We start from the raw sequence: 17,192 nt of genomic DNA on the forward strand, positions 1-17,192 counted from the left end.
CCCGCCAGTACTCTATGCTGTTTGGGGGGGGGGGGGGCATTCTTTAAACTGGCGGCTGTCCTCTTGTACATTTGCCTTTTTGGGGGGTACTCTAGGTTTGGGCCATTCCCGAGCTCAAAGCCCTTCCCCGGACAGCACGCCAAATACGCATACCATACCTCAGCGTGAACTACCATATGTAAGCGTGAACTAGTGAAACATTTTAGGATGACTGAAGTGTCCGTAAATGGTACTGATTGAGTACTTTAATAATACGGAATATTACATTTTAGGTTTGATGGAAGTGTCCGTAAATGGTAAAGAAAAAGTCTGGTAAATCTGCGGAAATATCTATAACAGGGTTTACGGAATTGTCCGTACAATAACGCAAAAATTTACGGAAAATACGGAATTTTCCATTTTAGGTTTGACGGAAGTGTCCGTCAATGGTACAGAAAAACTCAGGTAAATCTACGGAAATACCCGTTTTAAGGTTTACGGAAGTGCCCGTACAATAACGGAAAAAGTACTGGTAATTAATTACCAGCACTTTTTCTGTTTTTTAACGGAACTTTTTTTAACAGTGTATTTCATATTTAGAGGCAGGTGCACAGAAAAAATAATAATAATAATAATAATGATTGTGGTATGACATTTTCTCACCTAGCCTCTAAGGGTACGTTCACATGACAATCATGACCTCAAAATGGAAATGTTTATCCTCTGTGTTTTTGAAAAGTCATCTGCAGTTCTGCGAAAGGGACTAAAACACTCTATTATACATGTGAGGCAAGTAGATGGCGATGTCACTTTATAAAAAAACACTACATACATTTGCACATACCTATAGACTGAACACGTAATATGTACGCACACGACGTCATTTTTAAAAGTTCATGCATGTGAAAGGAACGGTATGTTTAATCTATTTTCGCTACTTTGAAGCCCCAAAAGGCAGGGTAGGTGATTGGTTCAAAAAAATTATTTGTTATGCTATTGAAAGTGTTTTCACATTCCGATGGCAGTCATCTAAGTGGTTCAAATGTATTTATATTTTATTTATATACTGTGTCACCATAACATTTTCGTCCAATCATATTTCTCGGTCCCATAGTCCCCACTAAATTAGGCCGTCTGACCTTCCTGTAAGCATACCACCACGCAAACTGTTCTCACAGACATGATACGTCATCAGACCATTCATTATACTACTGACGACCGAGTGAGAATGAAAGGCTTTATAATTGTAATATTATGCACTTTTCACTGTAATGTTTTCTCGGTGGTGAGTGAGAGATGAGGTAATCTGGAAGTGCTCTGTTCAATGCTACACCAACACCGTCGCTGGTTAGCCTCTGGTAAACTCGCGTTCATGAGATTTGCAGGTCGCGTGGCTTTGGAGATTGGGTTTGCAGGGAGGGTGGGATCTTATGCTTTCAAAGATAGCTTGCTATTGCTAGCCTTTCTGAAATCGCCAGCGTACATTTAAATGATTGGAATTCTTATCCAGTCGTAAATATATCACTGTCGCAGTTACAGTGGATAGCTATACCAAGATTAGCAAAAAAATATATAATGCTCCAGTATGCAAGAAGGAGACCAGAGGCTGTTTTTTTTTTTTTAAAGGATGTCAAGGGAAGAGAGGCTACATTACACTGAACAAACTGCTTTTTGAGGGAAAACAGCTCATCATTTAATGAATCAATGAAATATGAGCTAATCTTCAAAATACTCGCTGTTAAACATCTATTTTAAATTGTTCAGGTTTTAGAATTTACATCTAAAAAGGATAATTTTGTGATGAATAGTATTCAGTTTTTCTATGGTATCAGTAAAGAGTGATTGACTCACACAACTTTGAGAAAAATCCAAGGATGGCAAGGCTGTAATGTGATTGGTTACCAATTTGCCATTTGTTGCTGGCAAAAAGCAATATGCCCTTTTCATGGATTTTCATGTTGTAATGCTAAGTTTATAATGTTAATATAATGTTATAATACTGTTAATTTTAAGTTCTGAATTACAAATGTTCTCTTGTTTAATTTTTTTGTTTTTGTTTAGTTTTCTTGTGATTTTTAGTGAACTACCCTACCCAGAATTTGAAGTTAATATGCACATAAAAAAGTAGACTACCTCTGAATCTGTAGATGCCTCTCATTTTTCATAGTTCTGCACTATTGTATGTCATTTTTTAGTATGTTTAGCATGTGAGGTAATCTCCCTCTAAAAGTAAAACCTAGTAAGACTGTTCATTACGAGTATAACTGTTTAGCGTGCTTGTTAAACATGCTAAAATTAGCAGCAACACGTTCAGTAATTTGTGGAAACCATACACATGGCTTTTTGCCTTGATTGTGCTTTTTCTTCTGTTTCTCCCTCTGCAGCTTGAGACTGTACAGTAGGCCTAATAACAGCTGTCCCGCTCACCCGCCCTTGTCACATGATCCCACTATACTGCCTGAACCTGACGTCTCCGATTTCCTTCCTGTTTACAAGTCATGCTTTCTGACCATTTAGGGGTCATGATCTATTGTGTCCCTGAATAGTGGAATCAATGACTTTCCCAGCCCTCTACTGTATATCCCATGTATTTATCCAAGGTATAAAGTGTATTTCATTTAGAACCTTTACATTAATAATTGTATATACAAAAACATATTTATAATGTTCATATATATATATATATATATATATATATATATATATATATATATATATATATATATATATATATATATATATATATAAAATTGCCTTTGGTGATGCTATCATGGAGGAAGATGACAAGAGGGATGTGGAAAGTTACTGAACTGTCCCGATAAACTGCACTGGAACAGCTGATGTAAATTTAAATGAAATCTCCTGAGATATCCCACATTTCAGTGGCATGAGGTGCATGGTATTGAAATTGAGATCCACAATGCAATGTTGTTAATGATGTTGTCTCTCGCCACAATATTTAATATCGTAAATAACTCATAATTGTCCTTAATTAGTTATGTATTCTTAAAAAAAAAACCTGAAAATTACCAGGACTATTTTTCATTGCCTTCAACGCTATAACACAATTCCTTCATATTAACATGGTACATTGGGCTTACAGTAGAAAATATTGACAATGCACCAAATAATTCTTACAGAAAACACTGTCCTCTGGATTTTACTGTGAAATCTCTAGAGTCAATGTCGTTTTCTCTCTTTAACACAATTGAGTTGAGTTAAGACAAAAACGACCAAGCGTATAGCAAAACTGAGTATTTAGTGTTACTGTTACTGGTGAAATCCTGGCAATATTTCACAGTGCATGAGCGTGAAGCTGAACTGCACTCATACACAGGCTGCTAATGTCAGGGTGTGGTGTCTAGTGGTCAACACGCTGCCTCTAATTCTAGGTCCTGTTGTGTAATTCTCAGCTATTAAAGTCTACCGTGAGCTGACTGTTTGGAAAGCATACATTTGTGTGGAAAATGCATCCATCCAGAGAGGCTGGATGACGGTAGGCTGAACGTGGTGCGAGAAATCTCCCCCAACCATTGATAGCAACAGGACGGGTGACCGCAACGAACTAAACATGGGTTAGAAGCCAGCAATTGTTAAACGGTTCGTGTAGCAGACACTTAAACTAGAAAGCAATTAAAGGTCAGTTCCTTGGAAGTTTAACCACTGTGCCCCAAATACTCCATCAGCTTCAAGGTGGGACGGCAGTTCATTTTATTCATATTTTTCTAGGATGCAGCACAAACAAGTACCAGCTGTATATATTGTTATCTATCATACGTTTGTAAAGGAAGTGTGTAATGTGTGTTAAGTAGACTGGTTAGATCAGGGTTAGGCAAGTTCTGTCCTAGAGAGCCGCAGTCCTGTTCAGCTTCATCCCTAATCAAACACACCTGAACAAGCTCATCAATGTCTATAGGGAGGTGAGGGGTTTTTTTAGGGTTGGAGCTGAACTCTCCAGGACCGAACTTGCCTACCCCTGGGTTAGATCAATGGCCAAACTGTGCGTGCTAACTGATGAAAGACAGCGGCCATAGTTCTCCTAATAATATTTGCTCACGCATTGTCCTTGCGCATTATTTGTTCATATTGAATGAGGCACGTTATAAGGTAAACCCGATATTATCAATGTAAAGCTCCAAGCTTTTAGAATTATGTGAGCATATCATTTTACTACAAAGTTCTTCAGCAGTGATTAATGAATTGTTTTAATTAATTTATTATTCATAAATATAATAAGATCAAATTAAATATATATATATATATATATTTTTTTTTTTTGTAATTCTAATACCATTATTATTAATGACATGTAAGCTTTATTTGTTCTTGATTAATCATTTATAATTTTATTAACAATTTTATTGTGATCTCACATATTCTATTTACATTTGAATAGTATTGCATAGAATTTTGTGTCACATTTAAATTCCATTTCATGTCCTTTTCAGTGTTTTTATATCATTTTAGCGGGACACTTTTGTCCAACGTGGCTTTCTCGTGTTTATCTACCCAAGGTTTTCATTCATCAAACCTCTTTGTTTAGTTCAGGCCCCGTGTTCACCTCTTCAACATGTCACGACCGCGATGAGAAAAACACAGACAGCATGTGAAATATTTTGAGCCGTTTATTTATTCACTTCAATCATCATGTTCAGGTAGTTTTATGTTTGGTCAGTGCCCATGCGCGCCCCTCTACATTATTCAAAAATCAAATAAAAACTGCAGTGTGTACAGTATGCGTCTGCCTTGTGTGGACTCTATTGACCAGGGGGTCCCCGGGAGCAAAAACACCTGTGTATCGAGTGACGGGGACTGCTGAATTGAAATGAAATCTGAGTACAAGAGAGGGGAGAGATGTGTACTGATCATTCAGGACAGAACCATCGCCTGGAATTCTGTAAGAGATCAGAGACACAATTAATTCACACGAGCTGCTCACAGAAACGACTTACAATGAGAGCATCTAATTGCATCTAACTTTACATGGATGTGAATCAACAGCTTGCGTTCATATGACTAGAAATCAAATGGAAACAATCACAAAACTGTCTGGACCGACTGTGTGTTAATTATGAATGACGGAAATATTATATTAAACGCCATGATTACCCTCTGCTCCAATCTTGCCATCGCTGTCGTCGTCAGCTGCCGCCAGGAAACCCTTCGTCTCTTTATCGGTCAGCACACGAGCTCCAGGTGAGAACCGCTGCAAGAAAAACCTGGAACCACATCAGAAAGAGAAAAAATACTTAATATCGGTGCGCTCAAAGCAGGAGGATAAAGTGTCTTTCTTAATTAAAAGGCCGCAGCCGGATGCATAGAAACAGAATTGGTAATCCCTGAATACTTAATAATTCATGTGCTTGGAAAGCCAGCCCGGTAAGATAAAAGTCTTTAAAGGAAGTTCATCTGCTCTTTGCATGAAGACTGGTGTGAAAGTTCCTACTTGAGTTCTTCCTCCTCGATGAATCCGCTGGCATCGTTGTCCAAGATCTTAAAGACATTCTTCACGTCCTGAGGGCTCTTCTTTGTCAGACCACACAGCTGGAAGAACTTTTTGGGGTTGAAGGAGTCAGGAGCTGGAAGAAGACCAATAATAAACAGCGTCAGGGACTTTGAAATCTGACACTGAGATTTAAGGAGCAGCTGAAGACAGACGTTCGCTAAACCGTAAGAAATAAATGCATTTGCAGCTTCAATGCTGATAAGGCACAAACATGCTGCTGTCTCCTACCCTCTTGATTTAAAACCGCTGGATTACATAAAAACAGACAAGACATTTCTGTGTTCTTCCAAACACCATCTTCAGTCGGTAAAACATACACGTGAGTCACAGGACCTGCGAAACATGTAGGACTCAGTATTCCAGTGTCTCCCTCCTCATCTTGCAGTGAAGCCCCTCGTTCTCTCCATACAGCGCCGTGGCACAGTTTCTAAAACATAGTTTCTAAACATCGGATGGATGATGACATCTTAAACCCCCTCTTGTTTTTAGTGAGGGACACTCAACCTTCACACAAATCGCCCTCCCTTACACCTCCTTCGAAGCACCTGTCTTCTACAGTATGTCCAGGACCCTAACCTCATGATCACGTTATGATCACGCTCATGTCTCCTACCTTGACAGTCCTTGAGCGCACTGTCGATGGCATCGGCGGAAAGGAAAGATGAGAGTGACATGGTCCTGGAGAAGAAAAAGAAGAACAGTTGTAAATAATTCAATGATTTTCACAGGCAGCAGCCATATATATATATAATATAATATAATAGATAGATAGATTAGAATTACAAAATATACTAGAATATACAAAAGATATATATATATATCCTTATGCATTTTTAACATATAAAACGTTAATATGCATGCTTTTTCAATGCACTTTTCAGTATAAAAAACGTGTATATGCATGTATTTAATATGCTATTTTATAAAAGGATACATATGCATGCAATTTGAGGATAATTCTCATAAAAGTGAACCTAAAGCAGTACGCAGTCTGCTGCTAAACGCAGAGAGAGATCGGCTGATTCGCTGGCAAAGAGCAGCACTTACCTCGGTGAAGTTCTCCCGGCAGGTGAGTCAACAGAAGTAAGGCTGAGCGGTGACTGCGGGTCTGTCCAGGTGCGATTTATATAGATCTGAAGGTAATTCTTGAGTTACCTGTCTGTGGATCAAATTCTAGCTGCCAGGGCCCGGCTCAAATTACTTACCTAACTAATTAACCTGTACTATTTATATCTGTTTGACTTGTGTGTGTGTGTGTGTGTGTGTGTGTGTGTGTGTGTGTGTGTGTGTGTGTGTGTGCCAGCCCTCAGACATCTGTGACGCCCTTGTAAAAGGCAAATGAAGTAATAATTGCTTTGCTGTCACGTCCCTCCCATCCTATATCACAATACACAAATATCACAAAAGCCCTCACACTCGTTCACCTCTCTCACGTACATCCGATCCTCCTCAGGTTGGTCAGTCCGTCCCTCCCTCTTTTCCTTCTGCTTTACATGAGGTCATTTTAAATTCCTCATTAGAATATTACATCAACACTTTTCTATTGGGAGGTGGGGACACCCGGGGATGCTAGAAAACCACCCTGTGTTTGCTTTAATTCATTGCTTCTTATAAGTCCTATAATATGCACTGGTTTTTAGATGTTTTTTTAATTCTGTCTTGCTCTATATTGTGTTTAACACAGATGGGACCCAGTAATCCATTCGTCATCAGATGCTAAACTAATTCATAGGTATAGCTGAGGACAGTCTGTGTTGTTATAGAGAGCTTATCCTTCTCATTTCACCCTCCATAGGCAGTCAAACAGTGAGCTGTCATTTTTCCTCTGCTGATTCAGGAATACAAGGTCACCTTTTGACTGGTGCCCAATAGCACACTGTAATCAATGTTTAAAATGCACCTGCTATACGCATATATTATGTAAGAGGGTGCAATATATCAGTACTTTATGGTTTCAAGTGCAGGAAAAGAAAAAAACTAAAAAGACACCGCCTAACTTTTTTGTCACCAAATCCCATGTTGCAATTAATTTGAGGTGTTGTTTCCATTGGTACGATGGAGTTTCAGACAGCGCATCCTTCATAGGTATGTAATAGATACAGACCATTTTTCCTAAAGTGTCTAATACGTCGACACAGATATTAATTTGACTTCGTTTGTCTCCTAACCCTAAGGTTGTGGGTTCGAGTCTCGGGCTGGCAATACCACGACTGAGGTGACCTAGAGCAAGGCACTGAACCCCCACCTGCTCCCCGGGCGCCGCAGCATAAAAGGCTGTACACTGCTCCGGCTGTGTGTGTGTGTGTGTGTGTGTGTGTGTGTGTGTGTTCACTGCTCTGTGTGTGTGCACTTTGGATGGGTTAAATGCAGAGCACAAATTCTGAGAATGGGTCACCATAATTGGCTGTTTGTCACATCACTCACTTATCATGTGCATTAACTTTATAAGGTTTTCTTTTTTTTAGGTAGAAATATTCAATTTCTCTGATTAATACTGAATACATGAGAATGCATTTTTTTTTCAGTAGACTAAGAAATCAGTAGACTACTTTTATTTAGAAGTGATGCATTAAATTGATCAAAATTACATTATAATGTTACAAAATATTTCTATTCATCAAAGAATCTGAAAAAATGTATCACGATTTCAGCACAAACATGAAGCAGCACAACTGTTTTCAACACTGATAATAAAAAAAGGTTGTTGTGCAGCAAATCAGCACATTAGAATGATTGCTGAAGGATCACGTGACACTGATGCTGAAAATTCAGCTTTGCATCACAGAAATCATTTACATTGTAAGCATAAAAGGTATATTTGAATATTTATTCATTTATTTTAGTGCTGTCAAACGATTAATCGCAATAAATCACATCCAAAATAAAAGTTTTTGTTTACATAATATATGTGTACTGTGTATATTTATTATGTATATATAAATAAACACACAGACAATATATAATTAGAAAATATTTACATGTATATACATTTATGTAATTATATTTAGATATTTTTATATAGAAATATGTTAAATATAGAAAAATAATGTTTTTTTCATATTTGCATGCATGTGTTTGTATTTATACATACTATACACAATACAAACACACATATATTATGTAAACAAAAACTTGTATTTTGGATGCGAATAATCGCGATTAATCGTTTGACAAAGCTGATTTATTTATATATTTGAACAGGTAAATATAAGCTTGTTGATGAGTAATCTTTGAAATAGTTTCTTAATAGTTTAGAATTAATGTACATTAATTTCCGATCGTTTTAATGCAGCCTTGCTAAATAAAAGTATTGTTTGTTTGTTGGTTTTACTTCTAATAGACACCAAACTTTTAAAGCTAGCTTGTTTCATATCAGCTGTGCTTTTACATCATCTCGATCAGTAAATAGTACATTTTATGTTTGTATTTTTCATTTGTTTTACTAATGCATCTGTCATTATTATAGCAAGTACGTCAATCTGGCAAATGGCGCAGCTGCTAGTATCAACTTCTATAAGCATTTACATTGACAGTCATGTTTGAGCGCATCACAAAAGACTGCGTTAATGCATGCTCGCGTGCCTATTGAGTTGCAGGGCGCACATGGCCCATTTAAATTCAATAGGACGAGGCGTTTGCTGTGACATGCTTTGGGACACTCCACGCGTGGGATGACCCAGCGTGATGCTACACAGAGAAACCCAAGACCCAAGGACACCGGATACAGAGGTGCTACTTACCCTGCAACACCTCATATCCTATACAGTTACTGAGCAATCATTTATTCATTTATGTTTGCTTATATATGTGTTCTCTGCAAGCACTAAGTTACACTACATTGACCTCTACTAAGGTGTCTCTTTTGGCAGCCCTCAGCTACTTTTAGTGTGTCAGAGGCTAACTAGTCTAGCTTGCTATTTTAGCAGGACGTACAACAGCAGTACCCTTTAAGGGACATCACTGTATCCCTAAAAGGTTTATAGTAGTAGCTTAAAGATACATAGGCCTATTACTACTCTAAAGAATTAATATGCACCTTTTCGGTTGCTGTTTCCAGTATAGATGCAAAAGCATTTTTATTTTATTTTATGTAAGCAATATAGTTTTTACAATAATTATCTTAAACTATCTGCTTTTACTATCCATTCAATCATTGTAAAGTAGCTCCATCTAGTGGAAGAGTTAAGCTAAAACATGCGCTCGTGGGATTAGTTTATTTGTGTATTTTGAACAGATGAATATTGGCTTGTTGGTTTGTAAAAGTTTCTTATAAATGTCTCTACTGTCATTTTTCATCTATTTTAATGCATCCTTGCTGGATAAAAGTATAAGATGCTCTAAAAACTAGAAAACAGCTATTTAAATTCAAATCAGTTCTTTTATTTGAACAGATAGACTTTGGCTTGTGAGTAATTATAATGTTTGTGAATATAAATGTGAGTCAAGGTATTTCACATGTGCAGTAACACTGATTCAATGCATGATCCACCAAAACAAAAACAAAAACAAAAACATGCTAATAATAGTGACCCCAAATAATCCACCAAATAGTTTGATTTGATTTTATTTTGACTGCAATGGAAATGTGGATATAAACGTTCTGCATACAGCTGGAGTGCACAGCAGATCTACAAGAAGAAACGAAAAGAGGTCTATATTGAAAAAGAATATTTATTCTTTTCGTATCGTCCGTTCCCGTAAAAGTGCATCAGATTTTACAGTAAGCAAAGTTCATATTTAAGACAGGAGACACAACCGCTACATTCACAGTCATCGTTTTTTGACAGTGTGCTGCATGGGAGGAAACTTCTCATAAGCATCATGTGTATAAAAATTATTTATAGTAAGATGAAAATGGGAGGTCTTGGGCAAAGTTGTTCCTTCAGAGCAAGAGGTGTTGTTGGTCAGAAGCAATTTATGCCTTAACCAAGGCAGTGAACTCTGTCAGAAAGAAAAACAAAACAATCAATGTTAAAATCAGTTTTAGTTTTTAAATTAAAATAGTATGCATTGATTTCCTCTAAGTGCATGGGAAGCATAGTGAGGTGCATTTCTTATTTTTTCTGTGAATGCGACTGACCATCAACTCCGATCTTGCCGTCGCCATCAGAATCTCCAGCCTTCAGGAAAGTCTTGGTCTCGCCGTCAGTCAGTGCCCTGGCATCAGCCTTGAAGTTCTGCAGGAACAGTCTGCAAGCGCACAATTCGTCAGAGTCTGAGAACACCGTTCGTCTATGGCGTCTAAAAGTCAAATCAGTCCAGTTTTAGTATTCAACAAAGTATTTGTTCGCTCTTACTTCAATTCATCCTCCTCAATGAAGCCACTCTTGTCCTGATCGATGATTGCGAAAGCCTTCTTCACGTCATCAGCAGACTTGCTGGTCAGACCCACCTTGGCGAAGAAAGTCTTGTGGTTGAAGGAGTCAGCAGCTGCGAAGGAAACACAGGAGCCTGATAAATACACACTCTTACAGATAAAAGTGCTTCACCATGCCATAAAAATAAACCCTTTTCTGTCTAAATGGTTCCATTAAGAACCATTTGTTAACCATTTTGTGGCGAAAGATGGTTCTTTGACTGAATGGTTCTTCTATGGTGTTAAAGTTGTCTCACCCTTGCATGCCTCCAGTGCTGCAGTGATGTCAGCGTCGCTCAGGACTCCGGCGAATGCCATCTTTAGCTAAATGGATATTAAAACAGGACATTCTTTCACTGATTGTTCTCCATAAGCTCGTATGCATTTAATCCAGTTCGTCTCCTCTACACACAAGGCCTAATCTAATAACATTTCATTTGTTTCATGCCATCAACCATGCAAATCCCATAAAACTGCGGCAAGGGGAACCGTGTCAAATGTGGATATGAGTTACGAGGGTGTTAAATCCCAAAGAGTCCGGTGTTGTGTGTGACCACCACCAGCAGGCAAAAAAAGAAAAAAATACAATTGCAAATAAATAAAAAATCCTCAAAAGGACAAGAAAATTTAGGATGCACAAGGTTTTAATTTCCATTATTGATTGCTCCGAAACCAACTTGGTCCAGTTTTTGTATTTTTTTCTTCTTTAGAGATAGACTGGGTTCCCCCGTGCAAACTCACCTCTTTTGTCTTTTGGTGCTGAAGGTAGTTTCAGAAGACTCGAGCTGTGAACTGCAGTGATCTCCGGGGCCCTGGTCTCCCCCTTATATACCTTCAGCCAGTCCAAATATGAATCGTAATGTAATGGACACCCACCGGCCGAGGGGCCCGTTCACATGCGCCCACTGTACTATATTTATCTTCAAAAACGAAGATGCTTAAAAGGTGCATTTGAAAAAAAGTCCATCATATACTCGCATGCTAATAATACACGCTGCTGATAGTGCATGGACATGTTCCTATGGACACTCGCTCACAGAGTTATATGAAGAAAGAGAGACGTTCGGGACACTTTTCAAAGGGAGATTTGTGTTTGTGCTCTGGGTATGGACGCTGCGGTTGTGTTTGCTTGTATTACTGCTTATATTGTTATTAGGTCCATGTAAAATGCTTCATTTGTTCATTTAGTTATATTGATAGTTTGCATGAGATTTTTGTTTGTGCTTGCTGTCTTAGATTTTAGCACATTAAAAAAAATTGTTTTATGCTGTTTCCTTATGAAAAGAAAAAAGGTAATAAAACAGAAAATCTGTTTTGGTTCACTCCATTCTTCATTTATCAGCATTTATATGTTCATTAGCCTACTTGAATTTATATGTTAATCTTGAACTTGAAATGTACTAATATAAAGTTGCTAAATGAATATGTGCTTGAAACTTTTTTTCATTGAAAAAAGGAGCATATTCGCCTCTCTTAAGCTATTTTTGTGAATGTGCACAGTATATTATAAAGCGTGTTATTATTAATTCACTCCTGACAGTTGCGTACAACGTTCAAGCAGCAGAGAGCAGCAGAGTTCATCCGGCTATGGCTGGTTTTACAGTCAGAAACTCTTCTACACCGTCGAAAGATTAACTGTTTCACTAAAACGTAACTGAAAATTGTTTTATATTCGACGCATACTATTAAGTATACTAAAATGTCCGGGTTTCGGCTTTGTTTTCCTGTTGTTTTCAAACTTTCTGATGGAAAAATGACTGACAAGCAGTTTGACCAATAGCTCGCAGGTATTATACATAAGCGACCAATCATGTGCAAGAAGGCGGGATCTATAGAGAACGGTTAAAACTATACAAATATGCTTAAGTTAACCTACATATAATGTAGAGAGAGAAATATGAAAATTTTAGGTAATTTTGAAATTCCTGGTCACAAATGGTCACTCTAAATTAGAATTAAGTATAATTATATAAGTTGCCTAAAAGCTGAAGAATTTAAAGATCGTATTAAGAACGTCATCAGTTTGATTCATGATACATTGTGGTTAACAGCACATTATTACAAGAGCATTGCTAGTTGCTCTAATGAAGACGTGGCCATTGCTGGGCATTTAATGGTTTTTGGACGACTGAGCTTGGCTGGCGCTTAGTTTGAGTGTTCGATGAGCTATTCTGAGCATTCAAGAAGCTGCCATGGACTCTAATTGGGCATGTGAAAACTATCCTCTGCAAATCCCTTCCAGTTCATCTCAGCATATCTCCAGGCCTTCCCTCGGCTAACCTCGTGCCAAGAGCGGCCCGCAGGACATCCCTGACTATGAGTGCATTATCACGAGAGCTGCCCGGGAGGACATCCTGCCAAACCCAAAAAGAATCAGCTTCAAAGACATGTTACACCAAAACTATATTTATTCCTCGTTTTTTCACTCCTCCCCAGAAGTGCATTCAAGATTGTACATGTGCACAAGCCAGTGGGCTCGAAATACAACATCCAACTAACACAAACAGTACCCTCGTCCAGACACAGAACTGAGTCAACTGTCCAAAGCCAGTCATAAATATGATCATATATAAAAAATAGAGTTCGGCTGAGAAAGGTGTGAGCTGTTGTGAGTTCTGGTTCCTTGATATTTGAAGGGTCTTGGTCAGATGAAAATTTAAGCCTTTACAAGAGCAGCAAACTCTGTGAGATGAGACAGAGATGAGACTAGCGTTAGGCAATTCTGCAAATATCACCAGTTACATTTCCAAATATCGTTAGTGTTGGTAAACTGCACTACTGCTCATCTTCCTACACTACAGTTTTCTTTTTGTAATATTTGGTTGTAAATTCTTTTAGTCAGCTTTTTAGCTAGGTAAAGTCATCTAACGGACTATCATAGATGTTGTTAAAATCGCAAGAATGACTTGTTATAGTATAAATATCCGTAAGAATGGGTTTTAAACAATGTTAATGCAAATTGTCCTTGTAAAGAAAACGTACAATTAGAATTATAAAACGTATAATAATGAAGAATATCATGAGTAATAAATATAAACGTGCATATGAATAAAAGTGTAAATATTAAATATATAAGTAAAAATAACATAGAATTGGAAATTATTATTAGAATTTTTTTAATTCACTTAGTGGCATCCATTTAAAAGGTTGAACATGTTATTGCAATATAGATTAATGGATGAAAAATGAATACATTTATGTGTGGAAAATGTATAATAATAATAAATGTTATTTCAAAATTTGCACATGAATAAATATATTTAAGTAGATATTAAAACATCTAAAAAAGTATGTATATAATTAGAAATTCCCATTCTTTTTTTTTAACAATGGATGGAAAATATTACTGCAAATTCTCTTTGTAAAGAAATTGTGTGGAAAAGTTCTAATAATTTATCATTTTTAAAATGTCCATATGAATGAATAATTATTAAAATATATATATGTAAACATATGAATAATATAAAATATGCGTATGAATAAATGTGTAAATATATATGTAAAAATAACATTTACAGTGACGCACGTTTCGCTTTATTATTTGCACTTAATATATATATATATATATATATTTAAATGAATATTAAAACATGTATGTGTGAATTTATATCTATAAATGTTTTTTTTTTTTTTTATTCACCTGGGTTGAAAATATAATTGCACGTTTTCTTTGTAAAGAAACAGAATAAATACATGTGTGGAATAAATATATATTTTATTAAATATTAATATGTAAAAAAAGTAATGCAAATTTCCGTTTTTAACAGGCCAGTATAAATGCTGGCAGAGCGAGTCAAATTAGAAAATAGCTGCTGTCAAAATCTGCTGAGCTCTGAGTGATGTTATGCTGTGATATTACGTGGGAAGAGATGCTAAATGAATAAAAAATACCACAGGCCATTTTCCTTCGATTTCCTCTGTCATATACTGTAAGCTTTATATCCAAGCCTTCTCAAGCTCCTCTACCAAGTCTAAAAAGCACTCAAGATTTCAGACTTTCTTTCCTGACTTCCTTTCTAGGTCTCATCTGTGATGTAAAGTGGTGTTAAAATGGCATAGTTCATGTACCTTCAGCTCCAATCTTGCCATCACCATCACTGTCACCAGCAGACAGGAAGGCCTTGGTCTCTTTGTCGGTCAGAGCCCTGGCATCAGCCTTGAAGTTCTGCAGGAACAGTCTACAGGAAGAGCACAGACTGTTATTAACCCTGCGACTGCCGCTCTTTAATACTGATTTATTAGGATTCTCACTTCAGCTCCTCCTCCTCAATGAAGCCGCTGTTGTCCTGGTCAATGATGCCGAAGGCCTTCTTGACGTCATCGGCGGACTTGGCGGACAGGCCGACCTTGGCGAAGAAGCTCTTGTAGTCGAAGGAGTCAGCAGCTGCGTGTGTAAAATCGGTTAGACACATGTCCGGATTTAATTTGATCCAATTCTGTTGTGATGCTCATGGGCACTTTTAGAGACTCCTACATACTCCTCAAAGGTTTGCACACACTTACCTTACTTAGATTTTTCACATTTAAGAAGTAATCTAAAGTCAGTCATCAAAAACACAGAAATATTAAGTGTATTGACCGAAAATGTAACTAATAAAAACCATCATTAAGTGGTGACCTGCAATTGTTAAACTATATCTATCTGATTTCATCTATGAAAAAATATAAATGAATGTAGAAATGCATGTTTTTGCTTGATTTGGGAACATTAAATAATATTTATTACTTGGATAAAACCAGTCAGTTTAGCTGTTACAATTTTAGGTTACCGTTTTTTTTTTGTTTGTTTGTTTTTTTAAATAGCATTAAGGGAGTCCTTGTGTAATTTAATATTTGATCCATTTGATTTGAAAAGAAAGAAACTCAATTTCTACGAAACAAATTTCAAGCATCTAAGCAGAAGTCATTGGATTATGTTTCCAAATACCCCAAATATGATATGATATGATATGATATGATATGATATGATATAAATGAGTTTCCTTATATGCTGGAAAAATTTCTCTCAGTACTGTCCAATTAATTTATTTAAATATATGATATTTATTATAATCTAATTTTATTATTTAGTTTTTGAAAGAAAAATAAAAAGTTAAATTTGAACAAAATAATCAGAAACCTTAAGATCACATTTACAGATACCTGAAGTGTTAGATTATAATTTAATTTAATTTAATTTAATTTAATTTAATTTAATTTAATTTAATTTAATTTAATTTAATTTAATTTAATTAATTTAATAATATAATATAATATAATATAATATAATATAATATAATATTAGATCAGATTATAATTTAATATGTATTTAATATTTATGTAATTTAATTTAATTGCAAAATTACTTTAATACTATACTAGTATAGCATAATTTATAAATGTTATTATATATCTTAAGTTAAATTATTTATTTATTTATTTTTTTGTCTGAGTCTGTTTATTCATGTATATTAAATCTTTAGATTAAAGCTATTAGTAATAGCTCAAATGAGCCTCTTTGAAATCATTAGCAAACTCTGCAGTGCTTCCCAGATCATCAGTTCACACGTATTAACATAGTCAGAAGTGTGATTTGATGAATATGTCTTTATATTTGCCTGTGCATGACCTGCTGATCTGTTCTGCAGTTGCTAATGACTTCTCCGTGGCAGTTATCATCCAGTATTTACCCAGCAGTAACACGAGATCATCACATGAGGTCTTACCCTGGCAGGCAGCGAGAGCAGCATCCACATCAGCGGCGGCGAGCATAGCAGCGACGGCCATTGTTCTGGTTCGGATTAAGCTGCAAAACAGGCAAAATACGCAATGAGAACAACTCCCAAAACCCAATGCATCAATATCTCAATAGTTCACACATCTATCCACAAAGGCATCAGAGACTCATGTGACTCAGATCCATCAGCAAGAGCCTGATTCTCCTCTCATACAGATGCAACAGAAACATTTGCACATATCACTAAAGCACTAAACATCTATCTACAGCAGTCATCCTCAGTGTCGAGTCTAGTGTCCAAGGTCTCCTGTTTTCAAGCCTCTGCATCCACAGCAGGATGCTCCTGAGAATCTCTCCATTAACACGCCATATTCCACAGGCCCTGTCTGGGATCCTAAAGGGTTAATATGTGGACGAGCCTCTGTAGCCCGATGCATCCGCGGCGTGGACTCACCTTGCGCTTGTCTAAGGCGAGTGAAAAACCGAAGGAGTTAGTCGAGGTGTGACCCGGGCTTCTGGAGGTCCCAGCTTATATACCCTCAGCCTCCCCATTTACAGGAATTTGAAGCTCAGTAACAGATACCGCATGAGGGTCTACGTTAGGAACAGGGTCGAAAAAATGTGTCCAGTAGTCA

General features: G+C 36.8%; 3 protein-coding genes across 3 annotated transcripts; all 3 read right to left on the reverse strand.

Annotated features, from left to right (window-relative positions):
* Nucleotides 1-4,586: 4,586 nt before the first annotated feature.
* Nucleotides 4,587-6,727, reverse strand: LOC113047608 (parvalbumin, thymic CPV3-like). Its single transcript, XM_026208972.1, has 5 exons — nucleotides 6,533-6,727; nucleotides 6,099-6,163; nucleotides 5,426-5,558; nucleotides 5,089-5,198; nucleotides 4,587-4,874 (listed from the first exon to the last, which is right to left on the reverse strand). Exons 2-5 carry the CDS (start codon nucleotides 6,157-6,159, stop codon nucleotides 4,849-4,851), a joined length of 330 nt encoding a protein of 109 aa, XP_026064757.1. The 5' UTR covers nucleotides 6,160-6,163; nucleotides 6,533-6,727; the 3' UTR covers nucleotides 4,587-4,848.
* A 3,306-nt stretch (nucleotides 6,728-10,033) lies between these two features.
* Nucleotides 10,034-11,750, reverse strand: LOC113046611 (parvalbumin beta). The gene is made up of 5 exons (XM_026207460.1): nucleotides 11,583-11,750; nucleotides 11,099-11,165; nucleotides 10,783-10,915; nucleotides 10,566-10,675; nucleotides 10,034-10,426 (listed from the first exon to the last, which is right to left on the reverse strand). Exons 2-5 carry the CDS (start codon nucleotides 11,157-11,159, stop codon nucleotides 10,401-10,403), a joined length of 330 nt encoding a protein of 109 aa, XP_026063245.1. The 5' UTR covers nucleotides 11,160-11,165; nucleotides 11,583-11,750; the 3' UTR covers nucleotides 10,034-10,400.
* Nucleotides 11,751-13,231: 1,481 nt separating this feature from the next.
* Nucleotides 13,232-17,152, reverse strand: LOC113046612 (parvalbumin beta-like). Its single transcript, XM_026207461.1, has 5 exons — nucleotides 17,012-17,152; nucleotides 16,547-16,626; nucleotides 15,093-15,225; nucleotides 14,910-15,019; nucleotides 13,232-13,523 (listed from the first exon to the last, which is right to left on the reverse strand). Exons 2-5 carry the CDS (start codon nucleotides 16,605-16,607, stop codon nucleotides 13,498-13,500), a joined length of 330 nt encoding a protein of 109 aa, XP_026063246.1. The 5' UTR covers nucleotides 16,608-16,626; nucleotides 17,012-17,152; the 3' UTR covers nucleotides 13,232-13,497.
* Nucleotides 17,153-17,192: the final 40 nt, after the last annotated feature.

Source organism: Carassius auratus, chromosome 28, assembly GCF_003368295.1.
Source record: "Carassius auratus strain Wakin chromosome 28, ASM336829v1, whole genome shotgun sequence".
Taxonomy (NCBI): Eukaryota; Metazoa; Chordata; class Actinopteri; order Cypriniformes; family Cyprinidae; genus Carassius; species Carassius auratus.